Source organism: Strix aluco, chromosome 2, assembly GCF_031877795.1.
Source record: "Strix aluco isolate bStrAlu1 chromosome 2, bStrAlu1.hap1, whole genome shotgun sequence".
In the NCBI taxonomy this organism is placed as follows: domain Eukaryota; kingdom Metazoa; phylum Chordata; class Aves; order Strigiformes; family Strigidae; genus Strix; species Strix aluco.
Genome location: NC_133932.1, coordinates 121,934,164 through 121,951,881, shown reverse-complemented (window position 1 = coordinate 121,951,881; position 17,718 = coordinate 121,934,164). Strand labels below are relative to the sequence as shown.

At 44.0% G+C, this 17,718-nt stretch overlaps 1 protein-coding gene across 5 annotated transcripts in view; it reads right to left on the bottom strand.

Annotated features, from left to right (window-relative positions):
• PDGFD (platelet derived growth factor D) overlaps window positions 1–17,069 on the bottom strand; it is a 146,650-nt gene extending 129,581 nt beyond the window's left edge. For all 5 annotated transcript variants that reach the window (XM_074816173.1, XM_074816177.1, XM_074816174.1 and 2 more), the window contains exon 1: window positions 16,452–17,069. In XM_074816173.1, the coding sequence (XP_074672274.1) occupies window positions 16,452–16,581 (130 nt within the window). In that variant the 5' untranslated portion in view covers window positions 16,582–17,069. The remainder of the gene's footprint in view (window positions 1–16,451) is intronic.
• Window positions 17,070–17,718: the final 649 nt, after the last annotated feature.

Sequence of the window (17,718 nt, the reverse complement as noted above, 5' to 3'; positions counted from 1 at the left end):
TTTGTAAGCCCAAACTGATTTCTCAATTTTGAGTGAACTAAACAGAATGAAGAAAGAATATTCACTGTACACTTGCCAGGCAAATTGAAACCAGGAATAATGAAAGCAAAATTTCTGTACAGCAGCAATTGAAGTCTCAGATTTTGAAAAAAATGCCAACACCAGCACTCAATCTATTGTAAATATAGAAAATACAGGTATTTAATGAACTACATTCCACTGTGATATGGTTGCAAAACTTGAGCTGACCTCAAGAGATAAAAACAGTTCTTCAATTCCATACATAATTAAGAAAACAGAAATATTTCAAGTAATAGAATTTGAAAGAGCTCAATGAAACAGCATTTTGCAGGTATCCATATAATGTGTTATATCTTGCAATGTATTATATTTTGCTCACATCTTCAAATAAGCTGTCATGATTTCAAATGGGTTTCTTTTTCAATCTAGAAAGCATGCATTTTTGACTAATAATGTTTTTATTACACAATTGAGCTTTATATTTAAGAAAAAATACTATATTTAATATAAAAAAAAAATTGTAGAGTTTCTGAAGATTTGTGTAGAATAGACTCCAGAGCATAGCAGCCCTACCAGCATTTGGTTTGCAATGCCATAGATGTAAACAATGCAAAAAGTAAATAGACCTTCACAATCCTATTAATTTCATCATCTTATGACATCAATTCTTCAAAACAACAGAGGATTAGAAAGATTTTCACTGAAATATAAAACATTATTAGATCTGAGAACAACACATTTATTACTGTAGTTTAAAAGTTTTATGTCCAGACAGCTCCAAACCTGTAGAAGTAAAAAAGTATGACCTGCTTTTCTATGTCTATTGGAACAATAAAAAGTCCTGTAGAGAGTTTGTATAGAAGGCTGGAGAGCCTGTTAACAAAACTGTATCATTCGGACACCCGAATTTGGAGTTAGGTCCCACTCAAAGATGAGCATCAGCTTAGATCCCATGTACGCTACCAGGGATAGTCGAACTAAATAAATTTATAACACTTTGCCCTTATTGGAGGGAAATCCTAACTATAAGTGACACAGGAACCTTCTCACTGGCTCATTTGGTCCATAGCAAGGATTCTTTTCAAAACAGAGGCAAATAGAAAAGGATTATTCTGAAATTATCCTGGCAGGAAGAGCCAAAGGAGTGAAACACAAATGTTACAGCATAGAGGCTGCATACTATCTTTATAATGTTCTGTGGAAACGCAGATATTTACACTAGAATCAAGTGATACCGCATGGCAGTATCTTTCCAAAGATAGACTAGCTGTTACACACACGAGTACATGTACGTACAGAATCACACAGACCAGGAACCACCATTTCTCTCTTAGAAAAATAGGATGTGGAATAAGGTTACAGAATATGGTTAAGGTCTCAAAACTAGATCCTTGAGAGCACTGGAAACCAGAAATCTCTCCAAAGAAGCCCTAAGACCTCTACTTAACACCCCCATCAGTGGCAGCATTTGCAGTAGAGGATTTCTCCACGGACAGAGCAACCAAAGCTGTCCGAGGTGTATTCACTACATTTTAGTTTAGAAGCTGCCAGAATAATCACAGGGAGAGACAGTAACCAGTAGATGATAATACAGCTTATAAAAGAATAACTCATAATTTACACGCTTAAAGTTAGATGGTATCAGCTGCTGCCCCAGTGTTGACTGAGTGATCCTGACGGATTTATGAGACACAATGCTAGAAACTCTTTTCTCTCCAGATTCCTCAAGCATATGTTTCTTTGCATACAGGATGGTCTCCAGCCACCAGATCTAGAGAAAAGCACACATGAAGACGCTGCCTCTCATGTTTACTGTAGTAGTCCTTTCTCCTCTGACAGCCACAAGGGAGAAAAGCCATAATTGTTTTATACATAGTTCAATCAGTTCTACTCCTCTTTTCTACTAAAAGTCAAATATGGATCCATAGATTATGAATGTAACAATACCTGTTAATACTGGAAACATGGACCACACTCAAACCACAGTGGCACTAACAGCTTCATTACAATTCGATTCCTCTCAGCAAAGATGTCTAAGTCAGAGTAGAGCAACTACTCAGTGTAGTGTGGAAATTAGGTGCTAATTAAGTTATCTGAATACCTGAACTTTTGCGACACAAAAGCTGTAAAATAGATTAGCATTTTATTTACCAGTCATTAGTGTGAGGTGAACAGCAGCTGAAATCGCACTACGTTAATAAGGTCACAATTACAGTAAATTATTTTTGTACAAACTGAGCACACTCACTATTTAAAAATGCCAGTCTTGGGAACAAGGTGAAGACAGGATCTACACCCAGTGTCCATCTTCCACGGGAAGTGAAAATGGCATGCATTAACACAAATGACACAAAAGTTATATATGCTTCACGAGGTGCATGTGGACTGTCTCTCCCATGTGGCTCAGTGAGGAATACAGAGACTGAACACATCACCTGTTTCTCTTAGCAAAAGCTGCAGTACCACATGGAGGAACTGCAAAAAGTTGAATTTGGTGATATATCAGGTTGTTTGCTGGCACAGGGCTAAGCTGTGATTTCAGTCCTTCAGGCAGAGCGGAGGAGGCAGAAGGGAGCCCTGTCCGGAACACACTGAAACAAGGGGATGCCCTTCCATGTCCATCAGCGGGACACGGAGCAGGTACTTCAGCAGGGAGTAAGGAGTCTTAACATACTATCCAACTTCTTCCAGCCTCTCTGCCTTAGTAATTTTTTTACGATACTCTTTCTATTGTACCGTGTTTGTACATCCGAGGGGAAGATTAACTGGGATACCAAGGCAGGGCTGCCTTACGGGACTGGGGAATTAGCAGGCTTCCCCATTATCCCTCTGACACTCATTACATGACTGGTAGTGCACATGCTCAACTTGCATGACTCTACCCTTTGGTCCTGCTATGTCTGGCCCTTTAATGAATCTAGCAAAAAGAAAGATAACATTTTTAGCTCTTCTGTTTTACTCTGTACTTTTAACAAGGCTGTGTAGTCAATTCTACTTCGTACGTAATGTGATTTTGAATTTCATTTTAAAAATATGTTTCAGGTTAATCCTACACGTTCAGTCATCTGGCAATTTTTTTTTTTTTTTGTCCTGGAAAGCACTGAAATGAAAATGGCTCTGCTGCTAAAATATTTTTTTCTTCCTTTCTTTATGGTTGCTTTCCTTTGTCTTATTGTAAGAGCAAATATTTTGCAGAAGGTTTGTGAGGGCAGTGCTTTGTTTTTAATATAGTAAATGTGGGGATTTGACAGGTACTAGAACCCTTCAGTTTCCAGTATTGTCAGTCTATTCTCAACTTTGTTTTTCTGGGCCTCAGATGTCAATATCAGAAAGTCAAAATTTATCAACTTCTTAACAGAAATGGTGCATATGTGCAGGAGAAAAATGGACATTCCATGTGAAATCATTCAGCAACCATTATGGGTATAAATTCATTATTAGTATCTATCATAAGAAAGCACAGTGTATCTTGGATGTGGCATGTAGTTTTCTTATAGAAGTTCAGCTAACTCCCTTGTGTGAGCTCCCTGAGTTTCTTCTAGCAGGCCCACTCATGCTCTCTGAAAAGCTGTGCCAGCTGCTGCTGCATGGGTGGAAACCTCTATCAAAACCAATTTACATAACTGCCTGGATTCACGTGCTGGCATTGGATCCTCTATTTTATCTAGTAATTTTAAGAAATTTTAAATTGGCAAAAACATCAAGCCAACAAAATAATGATAATACTGTGAAGTCCATGCTTTTTTGTCTCTTAAGTATAGGCTTTTTATTAGCCACAGTAACTGTAAAATAAATATAAAAAATCAACAATACTGATTTATAATAAATAAGCAAAGGAAATGTTGGTCTCCTGCCCATGGAAATAGAAGGGAAGCAGAAGCCACATTAGGTGACCAGGCTGGCTAGCCTCTTTGGAAAGAAACAAGGCACCTCTGGGTATTTATGTTCTGGTTTGGCTAATAATCTTTGAAGGCCTTTTTGAAAATTCAGTGCTAGAAATTAATTGTCAAAACTACAGTGATGTGTACTTAAATCTGCAATCACTTCATTGCAAAAGCATATATAGAAATATATTTTGCCTCTCTCCTGATAAGAAAAACAGGTGACACTTTTTTTCCTCAGTTAATATTTTGACTAATGGCTTGCCTAAATAAGCTGAAAAGCAATCTGCCTGATCTAAGGCTTGACTTTAGGTCCTGCAAGAATTGATGGTGGCACCAAAAATCGCAGTAGCATCAGGAAACGACATTGTCATTGTAGGGCTGCAGAGAGAAATCCTGAGACAAGATCCTTGTACAAAAGGCAGCACCCGAAAGCCTTGAAAAATATCCTTGCACGTATTAAAAAAGCCTTTAAAGTCGTTCTTCAAGAAAATAAACTGAACTGACATATCAAGTCACTATGATTTCTTCTTCATGGCCTTCCTCTATTTCCTTATGCACTAGGTGAAACCAAACCCAAGGAACGTGCAAAGAAACAAAACCAGGATAATAGCTTTCCCTGTTTTGTTCTGGGATTTCTTTAGAGGGAAGAGTTCTATTTAACTCCCACGCCACCAGAGTTATTTTCATGCAAGCATGTGAGAGCTAAGATATTTGGTTTTTATTCGGGACATCACACTGTTGTTTTGTATGATTCTCTGTTCCACCAAAACAGCTATCGACATGCCCTGTTATTTTACCTCAGTATGTCATACAGCTCTGAGCCTGCAAAACCAGTGCCAACTCTGAGCAGGAAAGTGGACAGGAGGTGGGCAGGACAGGCAGCAAGGCCACAGCATTTTAAGGACAGCTGCACCCTGATAAAGATCTCCAGTCTTTGCCCACGTGTAATGACTGCTGTGGGTGGCAATTCTGCCTCTCCAAGCTGCTGGGGCTTGACCCCTACAGTGAAACACAAGATATTACCGTATCGTATTCCTGCTCACAGAAAAACGTTGTCAAATGCATGAACACTGCCCAGCAAAGGCTTACTACATGTGCTGTGACTGATTACGGGACTGGGGAATTAGCAGGCTGAACAGCCACACTCATCCACTTCTCATCCTCCTCTGCGTGCCACTGTGGGAACGACGCAGGTCCAGGACTGGTCCTCAGATGTGCACTAGAGTATGGCATGAAGTTCCTCTGTGGTGCAAACAAGTTTATTTTCTGGAGTGATGTTTGTTTCCATGTTGTCATATGGCCAAGTTAATTACTCATTTCTTGAAGTCTGGTGGGAGGCAGGCGGTACGTATGGAGATGGGGGTGTAACATCAAAACCTGGTGCTGCCATGCAGGTCCAAGGACAGACCCAAGACACCTCGGCATTACTCAGGGGTGCTGTAAATGTGGGGTTGTCACTGTGTCTTCTCAGAGGCACCACTCAAGAGTGTACTGTACAGTAAACATGGTGTGCATCATCAGAGCACTGACTCTAGAGGTTCACATTTGCACATACTAATTATGTAAAAGCAGATCAATATACACTAGGAGCAGCCAGATCATTACTAAATGATGGAAGAATTTTGCCTCTTAGAAGAAGAGGTTAACTTTGGCTACCACATTCCAGGATCTAATGAATGATGGGATAGGTTGAGAAATGAATACCATGTCATTAAGCTCTCCTGGATCACAAGGGTTAATTACAAACAAAAATAAAACTAAGTCTACCCAGGCAGAGAACTGTTCTCTGCCATTATGAGGATAGAAGGAGCAAAGAATATCATTCTGCTTCTCACAACTACATAGTCATCCTACTCTGCCAGAACTACAGTGATATATGCAGACACAGGGGTTTGGGAGCCCCAGGTCCCACCCTATGGACAACAATGAAGCAAGCCATCATCCCCTTGTGCTGACTTCCAAACATTCAGCAACCTAACACAACAACATGAAGGCAATTTACAGCAGCAAGGGAACAGGCCTACAACCTGATTCAGGAAAAGAAACAGTACTGTAACTTTGGGGCTTTCTATCGATTTCTAAGCAGCAAATTCTCTGCAGGCTTCTGTGATGAGGTCTTAAACCCTTTTACTGACATCTGGATGTGTTAGTGAAATCACTCCTATCAGTGTTTATGCCTGCTGAGACATCGTGATTAAGAAGCTGTGTTGGTCCATTTCCACACAGAATCTCAAGGCATTATTACCAGCTACTTGCTGTTTTCATGCAACACTACTGTCACTGGTTTGCTAAAGCAAAGGATTTATCTTTCAAGCAAATTCCTGGTTGAAAAATTAAGGCTACAACAGTACATAAAGGGTTTCCAAATTCCACAGTAGTTCTGGTAATCAACATTCTGTGTACCTATTTTTATTCCTTCTCTTTAACCGGCCTGGGTCTCTGCTTTATCCTTAATCCACTTTTATTATGAGTCACATCAGATTAGAAATACATTCAACTATGAGAAAAATCTTCTACAACTGATCCAAGAAGAAACAATAACAAAACCCCACGCATATTACACTTGGAGCCTCTTTAAAACTAAAAAAGAAACAGAAACAATGTAAGACAGTGAAAAATACTGACAGGTTTCCTTAAGGTCTTATTTAGAAACGTACTGCAGCTGAAGTCTCCTGTAGGATATCCTGTGGGTGACACATAAGATTGTTAGTATAGGAGAAAAAGCAGCCGGACACAATGAACCCGCGAGGCTTTGTTCTGCACTTTTGCTACGCAATCTGTAACTACATCAGTTACACCTTCACCTCTTGTCAGTGCAAAGGATTTGGTTTTTTTTCAGTGCATGGACACTAACTGACTATCTTAACTATGAATAGTGTAAAGCTTACCTACATAAGCCCCTCACTACAAGACACTGAGATGCCGGAGCATGTCCAGAGAAGGGCAACGAAGTTGGTGAAGGGTCCAGAGAACAAGTCCTATGAGGAGCGGCTGAGGGAAATGGGGGTGTTTAGCCTGGAAAAAAGGAGGCTCAGGGGAAACCTTATCACTCTCTGCAGCTACCTGAAAGGAGGTTGTTGTGAGGTGGGTATTGGCCTCTTCCCAAGTAACAAGTGACAGGATAAGAGGAAACGGCCTCAAATTGCACTAGGGGAAGTTTAGATTGGATATTAGGAAAAATTTATTCACTGAAAGGGTTGTCAAGCTTTGGAACAGGCTGTCCAGGGAAGTGGTTGAGTCACCACTCCTGGAGGTATTTAAAAGACGTAAAGACGTGGCACTTAGGGACATGCTTTAGTGGTGGACTTGGCAGTGTTCAGTCAGCAGTTGGACTTGATGATCTTAAAGGTCTTTTCCAACCTAAATGATTCCACGGTTCTATGATTCTATAAAAAACTCATCACTGAATTCCTAAGCATTTTCTTTTATCCTGTATTAATTAATGTAAAATGTGAGCCAGACCCTGCTGCAGTAAGAGCTGATGGATGTTTTGCATTGATTTCAGTGCAATGAAGGTCAAGACAGCTATTTTTCAAGTTTTTCATGGACCTAGTGTTTAATAAATATTTTTACAGAGTTTAGCATCTTCATGACCCAGTGCACAGCAGGACTAAAATACATTGGCAGGAAGTTCGTACAGAAGGTAAAAGTGTGTCCTCCTGCACCATCTCCAAACACGCAGAGCTCTGACTGCTAAAGCAGATATATGGGATGCTGGGTTTCACAGCGTGGGACAGAGATCAAAAACGAAGCATGAAACTAAAGATTACTGAAGTACAATAGGAAGTTCGAGATCATGTAGGATTTATTCACTACCAAAAATATTAGAGCCAAACCCAAACTCCCAAAAGAAAATCTGGCCAGTTTGACACTGTAAACAGGACATTTCCTTAGCTTTGTAAACAGGAGATTGATTTGAAACAAACTGCCAAGTAACCTAACATAATCCGGTATTTTAGCCAAGAGATCCTCACCAGAAGCAGTGATATAAGTGGTCTCTTTTTATCCAAAATGTGGTATAATGTAATCAACCTCATAAATATAATAGGATTTTTGGAGCAGTTCTTGAATATAGCTTGAATCAACTAACTAAAAGGACTACTGCTACATTTTCCTGCATTAGTGGGCAAATTCTTATTACAGAGAATGCCAACACAGAGCCTTCATGGTATTTCCTAGGACTCATTTAATATCCTAGTGTCAAATCCCTGCAGGTCAACAAAAGCCAGAGTAGGCAGGCGCAGACAGCCCTTCTCTAGGGTTGGGAACATGCTATGAACATTGAGAGCTAACTCAAGGTTTCTCAGCTTGGTAGGCAAAACTGAACGTTGCTACACAAGAAGTGGAGGAGTAAGGCAAGGAGAAGGGACACAGCTGGGCCCAGAGATGTTGGAGAACCAGACTTCTTGTTCCTGCTACTGCTACGTGTGCATAAAGGGGGTGAGAGTGGGAAAGAGGGAGAGCAGGACAGAAGACACGGGGAAGGCAACCGCTGCTTCTGAGGCAGGATGTGTTCCACCCATCGCCACCCCTCTGTCAGCTGCAGTAGGTGCCATTACAGAATGTTTAAGGTTGGAAGACATTTCTGGAGGTCATCATTATTGCTTAGGAGGCAACAAGGAGCTGGACATTTTGAAGCCTTTTGGACTCTGATATCGCAGACAGCTGCCTACTTTTCCTGTGCTCAGAGCCAGTCCTGTAAGGTATTTTATTTGCTGTTAAAGAGATCAGTCTGTAATTAGCTGCAGATATATTTTAATGTAAGCAAGACTAACCATATGAAAGGACTGGAGCATAAAATATATAAACTTCTGCTGCACCTTTTGTATATATACTATTATTAGAGGTATGAAATGAAAGCCATTCCTTGTCCTTCTAATTTACTCTTCCCCAAAGGAGTTTCTTGCTGTATAAATAATAAACATTTTGTAGATCTGTTCCTTTTAATATTTACACTCAGGCTAAAGAAGGAGTGCCAGATATGTAATGTAGTGAATTTATATATTATTTTGTTAAAAGAATTTCTGCCTTCCATAATCCTCTTCCCTGTAAGTTCCTTTTTACTTAATAAAAATTCTAATAACATGTAAATTACTTTCAGAACTTCCACTCACAACCTGGAAAACCGACAAACACTTTCAAACATAACGGTTGCTTTCAACCCAAATTCCATAAATTATATAGCTAACAACATCATGTAAAGATCTTAACTACCTCAAATACTTAGGCTCAAATATTTGTCTAACAGTTCACTGTTCAACTAGGACTTCAAAAAGTTACATTAAACCTGGGGAGGGTATTCTAAAAAAAAATTCCCTGGGTACAATACTTTTATGATTTTAATGCTCATTTGGAACCAATTATATTAAGTGTACTTATTTCCCTGTGCTTATGTCCTCTGATTTATGTATTATATATGTGCATATATAATATCCTATACTAGATAATATGTAAAAGAACTATATATATTTATTCTGCGCATGCATGTACATAATATTCATGCCTATGATACGTATGCTTTTTTAAAATTTTATTTTAACAGAATATTTGACAAATACATTTGACAAAAACATAGTGACAAAGGATGAGGAAAAGGCTGAGGTACTTAATTCCATCTTTGCCTCAGTCTTTAATAGTAAGACCAGTTGTTCTCTAGGTACCCAGCCCCCTGAGCTGGAAGTCAGGGATGAGGAGCAGAATGAAGTCCCCCATAATCCAAGGGGAAATGGTTAGCAACCTGCTACACCACTTAGACACACACAGTTCCATGGAGCCAGATGGGATCCACCCAACGGTACTGAAGGAGCTGGAAGAAGTGCTCACCAAGCCACATCCCATCATTTATCAGCAGTCCTGGCTAAGCATGGAGGTCCCAGTTGACTGGAAGTTAGAAAATGTGACGCCCATCTACAAGAAGGGCTGGAAGGAGGATCCAGGGAACTACAGACCTGTCAGTCTGACCTCAGTGCAGGGGAAGGTTATGGAGCAGATCATCTTCAGTGCCAACACACAGCACATACAAGACAACCAGGTGATTGGGCCCAGTCAGCATGGGTTTATGAAAGGCAGGTCCTGCTTGACAAACCTGATCTCCTGCTGTGACAAGGTAACTCGCTTAGTGGATGAGAGAAAGGCTGTGGATGTTGTCTATCTACACTTTAGTAAAGCTTTTGAAACCGTTTCCCACAGCATTCTCCTGGAGAAACCGGCTGCTCATGGCTTGGACAGGCATACTCTTCACTGGCTAAAAAAAATGCCTGAATGGCCAGGCCCAAAGAGTGGTGGTGAACAGAGTTAAATCCAGTTGGCAGCTGGTCACAAGTGGTGTTCCCCAGGGACCAGTATTACGGCCAGTTCTGTTTAGTATCTTTATCAGTGATCTGGACAAGGGGATCGAGTGCACCCTAAGTAACTTTGAAGATGACACCAATTTGGGCAGGAGTGTTGATCTACTTGAGTGTAGGAAGGTTCTCCAGAAGGATCTGGACAGGTTGGATCAATGGGCCGAGGCCAATTGTATGAGGTTCAACAACGCTCAGTGCCAGGTCCTGTACTTGGGTCACAACAACCCCATGAAACACTACAGGCTTGGGGAACAGTGGCTGGAAAGCTGCCTGGCGGGAAAGGACCCATGGGTGTTGGTCGACAGCCAGGTGAATATGAGCCAGCAGTGTGCCCAGGTGGCCAAGAAGGCAAATAGCATCAGAAATAGTGTTAACCAGCAGGACTAGTGAAGTGATTGTCCCCCTGTACTCGGCACTGGTGAGGCCGCACCTCTAATACTGTGTTCAGTTTTGGACCCCTCACTACAAGAAAGACATTGAGGGGCTGGAGTGTGTCCAGAGAAGGACAACGAAGCTGGTGAAGGGTCCAGAGCACAAGTCTTATGAGGAGCGGCTGAGGGAACTGGGGGTTGTTTAGCCTGGAGAAAAGAAGGCTCAGGGGAAACCTTATCACTCTCTACAGCTACCTGAAAGGAGGTTGTTGTGAGGTGGGTATTGGCCTCTTCCCAAGTAACAAGTGACAGGACAAGAGGAAACGGCCTCAAATTGCACTAGGGGAAGTTTAGATTGGTTATTAGGAAAAAATTATTCACTGAAAGGGTTGTCAAGCGTTGGAACAGGCTGTCCAGGGAAGTGGTTGAATCACTATCCCTGAAGGTGCTTAAAAGAGGTGTAGATGTGGTGCTTAAGGACATGGTTGAGTGGTGGGCTTGGCAGTGTTAGATTAACATTTAGTCTCAATGATCTTAAAGGTCTTTTCCAACCTAAATGATTCTATGATTATAATTTTGTAAATACTTGTACTCTTGCTTCATTGTAAGATATAGTCAGTTTTATCATCATCTCACTTACATATAAGGTATTTGAGCTTAGTTATCACAGAATCCTGTAGGACTGAGCCTCTTGATTTCAATGGAATATTAAAGATGCTCAAAGTTAGGGACTTCAAGAATGTTACTGCACTAATGATTCCCCGTGAGTTTCCTATTTATGCCTATTCCTAGGTGTTTTCTAAAACACAACCTCTCTGTGGGATCACGGTGAAAAAAACACATTATTTTAGAATCTTCAGCAGTGCTCAGCTACTAAGAATCAAAGCAGTACAATTATCAAGTTTTGTCTGTAAGCATTTTAAGAATTAGGTGGCCTAATTAAGTTTCACAGAAATATATTTTTCAAAAAAGAAACAAGAAGTGTTGGGAGACTGGCTGGAGAGTTTATAGTGATTTCCACTACATGATATACATTTGCCTGATAAAACATGTTTCAAAGTTCCTTTAGAGAATTTCTCCATGCTGCTTGCTGCTGAGTCAGGGTTGGAATTTTCATGTAATATCCTTTGATACTTCAGTCCAAACAGTTAATTACACAGATAAGAGACATCATCATGGTTAAACAATTGTAGAGCGAAGTGCATTACTACAGGTAAATTACTACTTCTTTTTTTTTTTAGTCTGATGAAGTCTGAAACACACTTTTTTTTTTTTTTTTTTTACAAAATCTACAAAAGCAATCAGGAAAATAAAGCTTATAAAAACAAACTTATTTTAGCTATTTTCCGGTTGACACAATTTCACGTCACCAGGGTCCTTTAAAAAAACATGTATACAAGCCTCTTATAAAAGAACTCGAGAAGTGCATTCCAAAATTGAGGTTCCTATACCACTACTGATAAAAGAGCCATTTCAAAGTGCTGTGAAAAAAACCCCATTTATATGTTTTCCCAAGAGCAGACAGTTAACACCTATTTGGTGAGAGAATATTGCCCAAAAAATCAAATGCTTTTCCCTGTGCTTAGGCACAGGCCAATACAGGGAAGGGGAGGGCAGAGTTAATGGCACACATCCCTTTGGACAAGCCATCAAAGAGCCGAAAGCTGTTGCCATTTCTCCAGAATGGTAAAGTACAGTTTTCTTTGTATTTTTGGTGGTGCACAAGCAAAGCAAAATTTGGAAATTCCTAGTTTATTTGCTTCATAATGAAAACCACAAAAGCCCAGGATCTTATCACAAGTCATCTGATGTTATGGTTTCAAATCCACATCAAAAGATACTGATTCCATGGCTTTCAGTTGTTTACATGCTGAAATGATTTGACACTATGCTGTCTGTTCTATTCTGCCTTTTCTTTAAACTTTGGATTTTGACATTTACAATATGTATAGTGATGCTTAGTCTGAGTGTACAGACTAGGCATACTTTCCTAGATTGAGCATTCATACAGATGTTTGTTCAGTAACAGATAAGTACAAGCAATTGATGTTTCAGTTAGACACCACACAGTAAATAATATTACTTAGCATTTTTCATCTCCACTTCTCATCTCCAAGTACACATAAACAACCAAAATAGCAGAAACAAAATACCAGACTTCTTGTAATTAGGCAGTATTACCTGTATACAGCAAACCAGGAAACTGAGGCAAAGAGAACAATGGAAGCATCTGGAAGCTCTCTCTGTGTGTTATTCCGACGAACTTCAAAGGACTTAACAGGTAACGGCATTAGTAAACACTTTAAGTGAATACCACTGAATCTGCTATAAATGTGGCTGGCATCTCCAGGACACTTTAAAAAATTGATTAGTGCTGCACTGGACAGCTGAGTCATCAATGCCTGTCCTTCCACTGGGACAAGAAGATGTCTTGTAAGCAGGTTATTTATATTCTTAATATCTTCAGCAGGAAGTACAGTCTGGTTAGGTTTGGTAGTCATTAAAAGGCACTTTTTTTTGTATCTGCTGCCCTTCATCTATAGATTTCTTCCTTCCCAGAGCAACCTCAGTCTTAAGTAAGAGCAATTACAAACAGGCCAACCTCTTTTAGCCTAAAAGAAGACTCAAATTGCACACAGTGCAAAGGTTTGTTTTGGCCGGAAGCAAGACCAAGCCTCCATATTAAAGCTCTGTGGGTGCAGTATCACTAGTTTATCCTGCCTGGAGCTTAACAGAAAACTGCAATCCAAAGGATTGTTTTCTTTTTTAATAAAATGTGCAGGTGTTCTTGGACTTGCCAAGATATTTTTTTTGAAGAGCTGAACAGACCTTGCTTCTTTTTCAGTATCTCTCTTAATTCCACAACATAATAATCATGATCATCAGCCCAGGACCATAATATTAAATTAGTTTTTATCCCTGCTGTGCATTTTGAGAGAGACTGTTGGAACATATTACCCCAGTGTATTGTATGCTCTTAGATCCTCTTCTGTATTGTCATGCCTGCAAATATTTACAAAGTAAAAAATACTGTTTGTCTCACTCAGCAATGCAACCCACATGTCTTTAATGCTATTCCATATCAGCGCTTCATACCAAAACAAGACACAAACACCACTGAAAATTATAAAAGACAGAAATACATTTAGTGGCCTACAGCCAACTATGGTCTAAACACTTTGCTTGTAAGCTCGTCACATGCATGCAACATTTGGAATACAGCTCATAACCCTTGGCTGCACAAATACAGACCCTTAGTCAACAAACTCAAGCAACAGTTTGGTTCATTTTAGTAAAATCTGGGCAATCAGCAGCTCATCTGCTTTAGATATTGTGACCCAATACCCAGCTCCACTGGCCATACCAGAACACACCACCCTTTGCAGAGAAAAAGCAAAAAGATTCCAAAGCACAGAGAGAGAGCAAGGCTGCAGTGTGCTAGCATCCGCATGAGGTCTTCCTAAACGTATGCTACCTCCTCGGGACATGGATAACATCTGCTAAAGGACTGCAGAGGTGTCTGACTTCAGTGTGGGTGCATTTCACTATGTCCGTAGGCAGCAGGCCTCACTAGCATACAGACCAGGGAGGGTCGAAGGTAGCATGTAATTTCATATAGATCTGCTGCATTCAAACAGCCCCAGTACCAGTCCACCCCAGTACCCAGAAAGTTCAGCCACTACAAATTGTGGAAGATAATTTTAAACGTACGAAGCTTAATCACAACGTTAAATGATTACAGCTAGGAAAAGAGCGATTAGCTAATCATTTCACACAGGCTTGTTCTCTTCATCACTCCAAGAAGCAACTTCACCACAAGAAGTCGTCTTCTGCAGAGTAAAGCACCTGTCCCACTGCCAGTAAGTTGAAAACTTTTCTTGTATTAGAGGTTACTGATTTCTTCACTGACTTTACAGTGAAGACCAGAGTAAAACACATTTTGAAGTTCTAAGTAAATCACTGCAGTGTTCCATGAAAAAGCTTGTTTGGAGTTTGACTTGGAAGGAAGCTTGCTTAGCTTAGCTCAGAGATGGTCTCAGTTCTTCTATGAAGTTTAAGATGGCAGGCTAACAAGTCATGAAGCTTGATAAAATACACAATAGTTTTAAAGGATGAAACAGAAATAATGGATGTATGCTTTTATTACAAACACATACATTTTTATTAGATTAAATTTGACTTCTGAGGCAGAAGGAACTGCTGTTCCCAGACTTGCTATGTCAGTTCTAAGACAAAGCCTCTCCACCTTTTCTATGCCTTTTGTCAGTGACTACAAAAGGCATACAAAAGATTACTAAGTTCATGACTACAAAAGGCATACAAAAGATTACTAAGTTCAGTATGGCTCCAAAGCTGAAACAAAAACATCTTCCTAATCAACTGTATACCCATTACACACATTGTACACATGCTGAAAAATAAACACTGACAAATACAGAGTACAATCTTGGAAATGGCTCAAGTGACTGGGTTTTTGAAAAGGGTTTATGAAATATATAAATTCTGGCAACTGGAAGACGTTAACTTGAAGACTGAACTTAACTCTGTTCTTTTTCAGGAGAACATCTTGCATTTTGCTCTGCAATAAGGTACGCTGCAACATGCAAAAGCAGGTCCTCCCACATGAAGCTGGAACACAACAGGCTGCTCCCCAACCAGAGGATCATTGTCCTTCCCAAACCAAAAGACCTGGTGTTCTTTCATCATGAACAAGTGGATTTCAAAGGTGACTTTCAGTGGTGCTGTTTTTACGCAGCCTCCACATTCGTTCACCTTGAGGCCACGCACATGGCCACGCTGCCAGCTCCCTTGAGGCACTGATGTCCCATGCAGCTGCGCTGTAGACCCTCGACAGCACCTCAGCTGTCAAGGATATCCTCTGCCGGTGGCTCACAGCGGGAGACACGCCAGAGTTCAAACACGAAGGCTGAAACCACCCTTCCTACCAGGCGGGCAGTGTCCGCAGCCGCCCTCCTTGGTGCTCACCATCACTGGGCATCCTACTCCTGCCAGCGGTGTGGTGGGCACAAGGGACGGGGCTAGTCCTCGCAGCGCACTGCCCCGGGCGAACACCCAGCCCTGGACCCGGACCCTCCCGCCAAGGTGGCCCTCGGGCACCCCGACAGCCATGACAGGAGCCCACAGCGGTGACAGGCCGCAGCGGGGCCGGGAGCGGAGCCGCGCTCCCGCGAAGCACCCCTGAGGCCACGGCGGCGCCGCCCGCGCCCCCTCCCTCGTCCGCCGCCCCGGAGGGCTCCGCCGCGGCCCCGCTCCGGCCGCAGCCGTCACGAACTCGCCGCCCTCCCCGCACTGCCCCCGGCGTCGGCACATCAAAGGGACGCAGTGGGGACGGGGCCCGCGGGTGTCGAAGGGCGCCGGGCGGGGCCCTCGGCGGCAGCCGGGATCGGACACCCCGCGGTGTCAGGGGCGAGGTGCCGCCCGCAGCCCGAGGGGGACGCTGGGGGCGCCGCCGCCAACCGCCGGCTCCCAGGAAACCTCCTCGAAGTTGTCCCGAGAAGTTTGGGTCCGCCCGGAGGAGCAACCGCCGGGCAGAGCCGCCCCCTCAGCCCACCCCTCCCTCTCTCCCTCCCTCCACCTGGCCACACGCTCCCGGGCCGACCCCCACCGGCCTCCGGGGACCGGGCCCCCCGCGCCCCGGCTGAGCCCGCCGGCCTCCCAGGGACGGGACCCCCGCCCGGACAGACCCCTGGCGGCCCCTGGGGACGCGGCTCCCGCTCCCGAGGAAGGGGGGACAGCAGCCGTCGGGCCGGGCTCGGGGCTTCCTCTGCAAATGCAGCCCTTGGGAATAAAGAAGACAGAGGGACACTTACCATCGCGCCTGATATTCGAGGAGCGCAAGGCTTTTATAGATCCGCTCTGGGCAGGGGCAGTGGTGCCCTGACGGCTGCAAAAGTTCGCACAGACGACAGCGTAGAGGAGGAGGAGGATGAGCAGTTGCATTGGGATCCGCTGAGAACGGGACCGTGTCTCTGCAAAGAAACCCGGCTCTCCCCACCAAGGGTGCTTCCCTTTCGCGCGCTCTCTCCCCCTTCCCGCACTTTTTGCTTGTTCTTATTGTTGCGGGTTGCTTGTGTGTTTGGTGGAGTTGTATAAAGGGGAAAAAAAAAAGAAAAAAAAAAGGCACAAAAAAACCCCAACAACAAAAAACCCCACACCACCCGAAACAGCAGCCACAGCTCCGCGTTACTCTCCGAGCTGCCCCCAAACTTCCTGCCCGCTGAACTTTCTGCCGCCTCTCTGACGGTGCCGAACTCGGCCAAGGTGAGAAGTCCCCGGGCCGGGACCGCCGCCCCCTCCCCTCGGCCGGCACCGCCGTGCCCCGCGCTGGAGGCGGGGGCCGCTGCAGCCCGCTCCCCTGCGCCCGCCGCTCAGCTCCGCGTCCCGCTGCCGCGCTGCGCCCGCCGCCTCGCGCCGCCCCCGCGCGCCGCTCCGCGCCGCTCCGCTCGGCAGGAGCCGCCGCTGGGGTCTGGAGCGGCGGGAGCGCCCCGCGCTCCGCGGCGGGGGCCGGCGACGGGGCGGGGGGGGGGCGGCCCGGGGGAAGGGGGCGGCCCGGGGGCAGGGAGGGAGGCGGGTGGGAGCGGCCGGCGCGGGGAGGAAGGGAGCGGTGCCCGGGCCCTCCCCGAGCTACCGGCCGCGCCGGCTCCAGCCCGGCCAGAAAGTGGCGGGAGGGGTGGTGCGAGGCGGGGGCCGGCCCCGGTGCGCAGCGAGTCTGCCCTGCCGGGCCCGCGGGGCTCCCCGCGGGTGGGCCCGCTGGGAGCCGTGTGCCAGGGGCTCCCCGCCAGCAAAGACGCCGCGCACCCAAGTGTCCCGTCCCCCTCGGGCCCGCAGTGGCCACGGCACGGTTATGCGTCGGGCTGGAGGGACTCAAATCACCGAGTGGCACCCGGGCGGGTGATGAGACTTGGTGGAATAACTGGTGAGAACACACCGGCTGAAGAAAACCCGCAGTTCTCCCTGGGAGAAATATATGGGCTCTTCTGTCATGCCAAGCGCTGGCCAAAGCTCTCATAAAAAGTTAATTCCCACTAATTTAGACCCTCATTAAATCCGGTCTGGTATTAAAAGATTGTATTACTG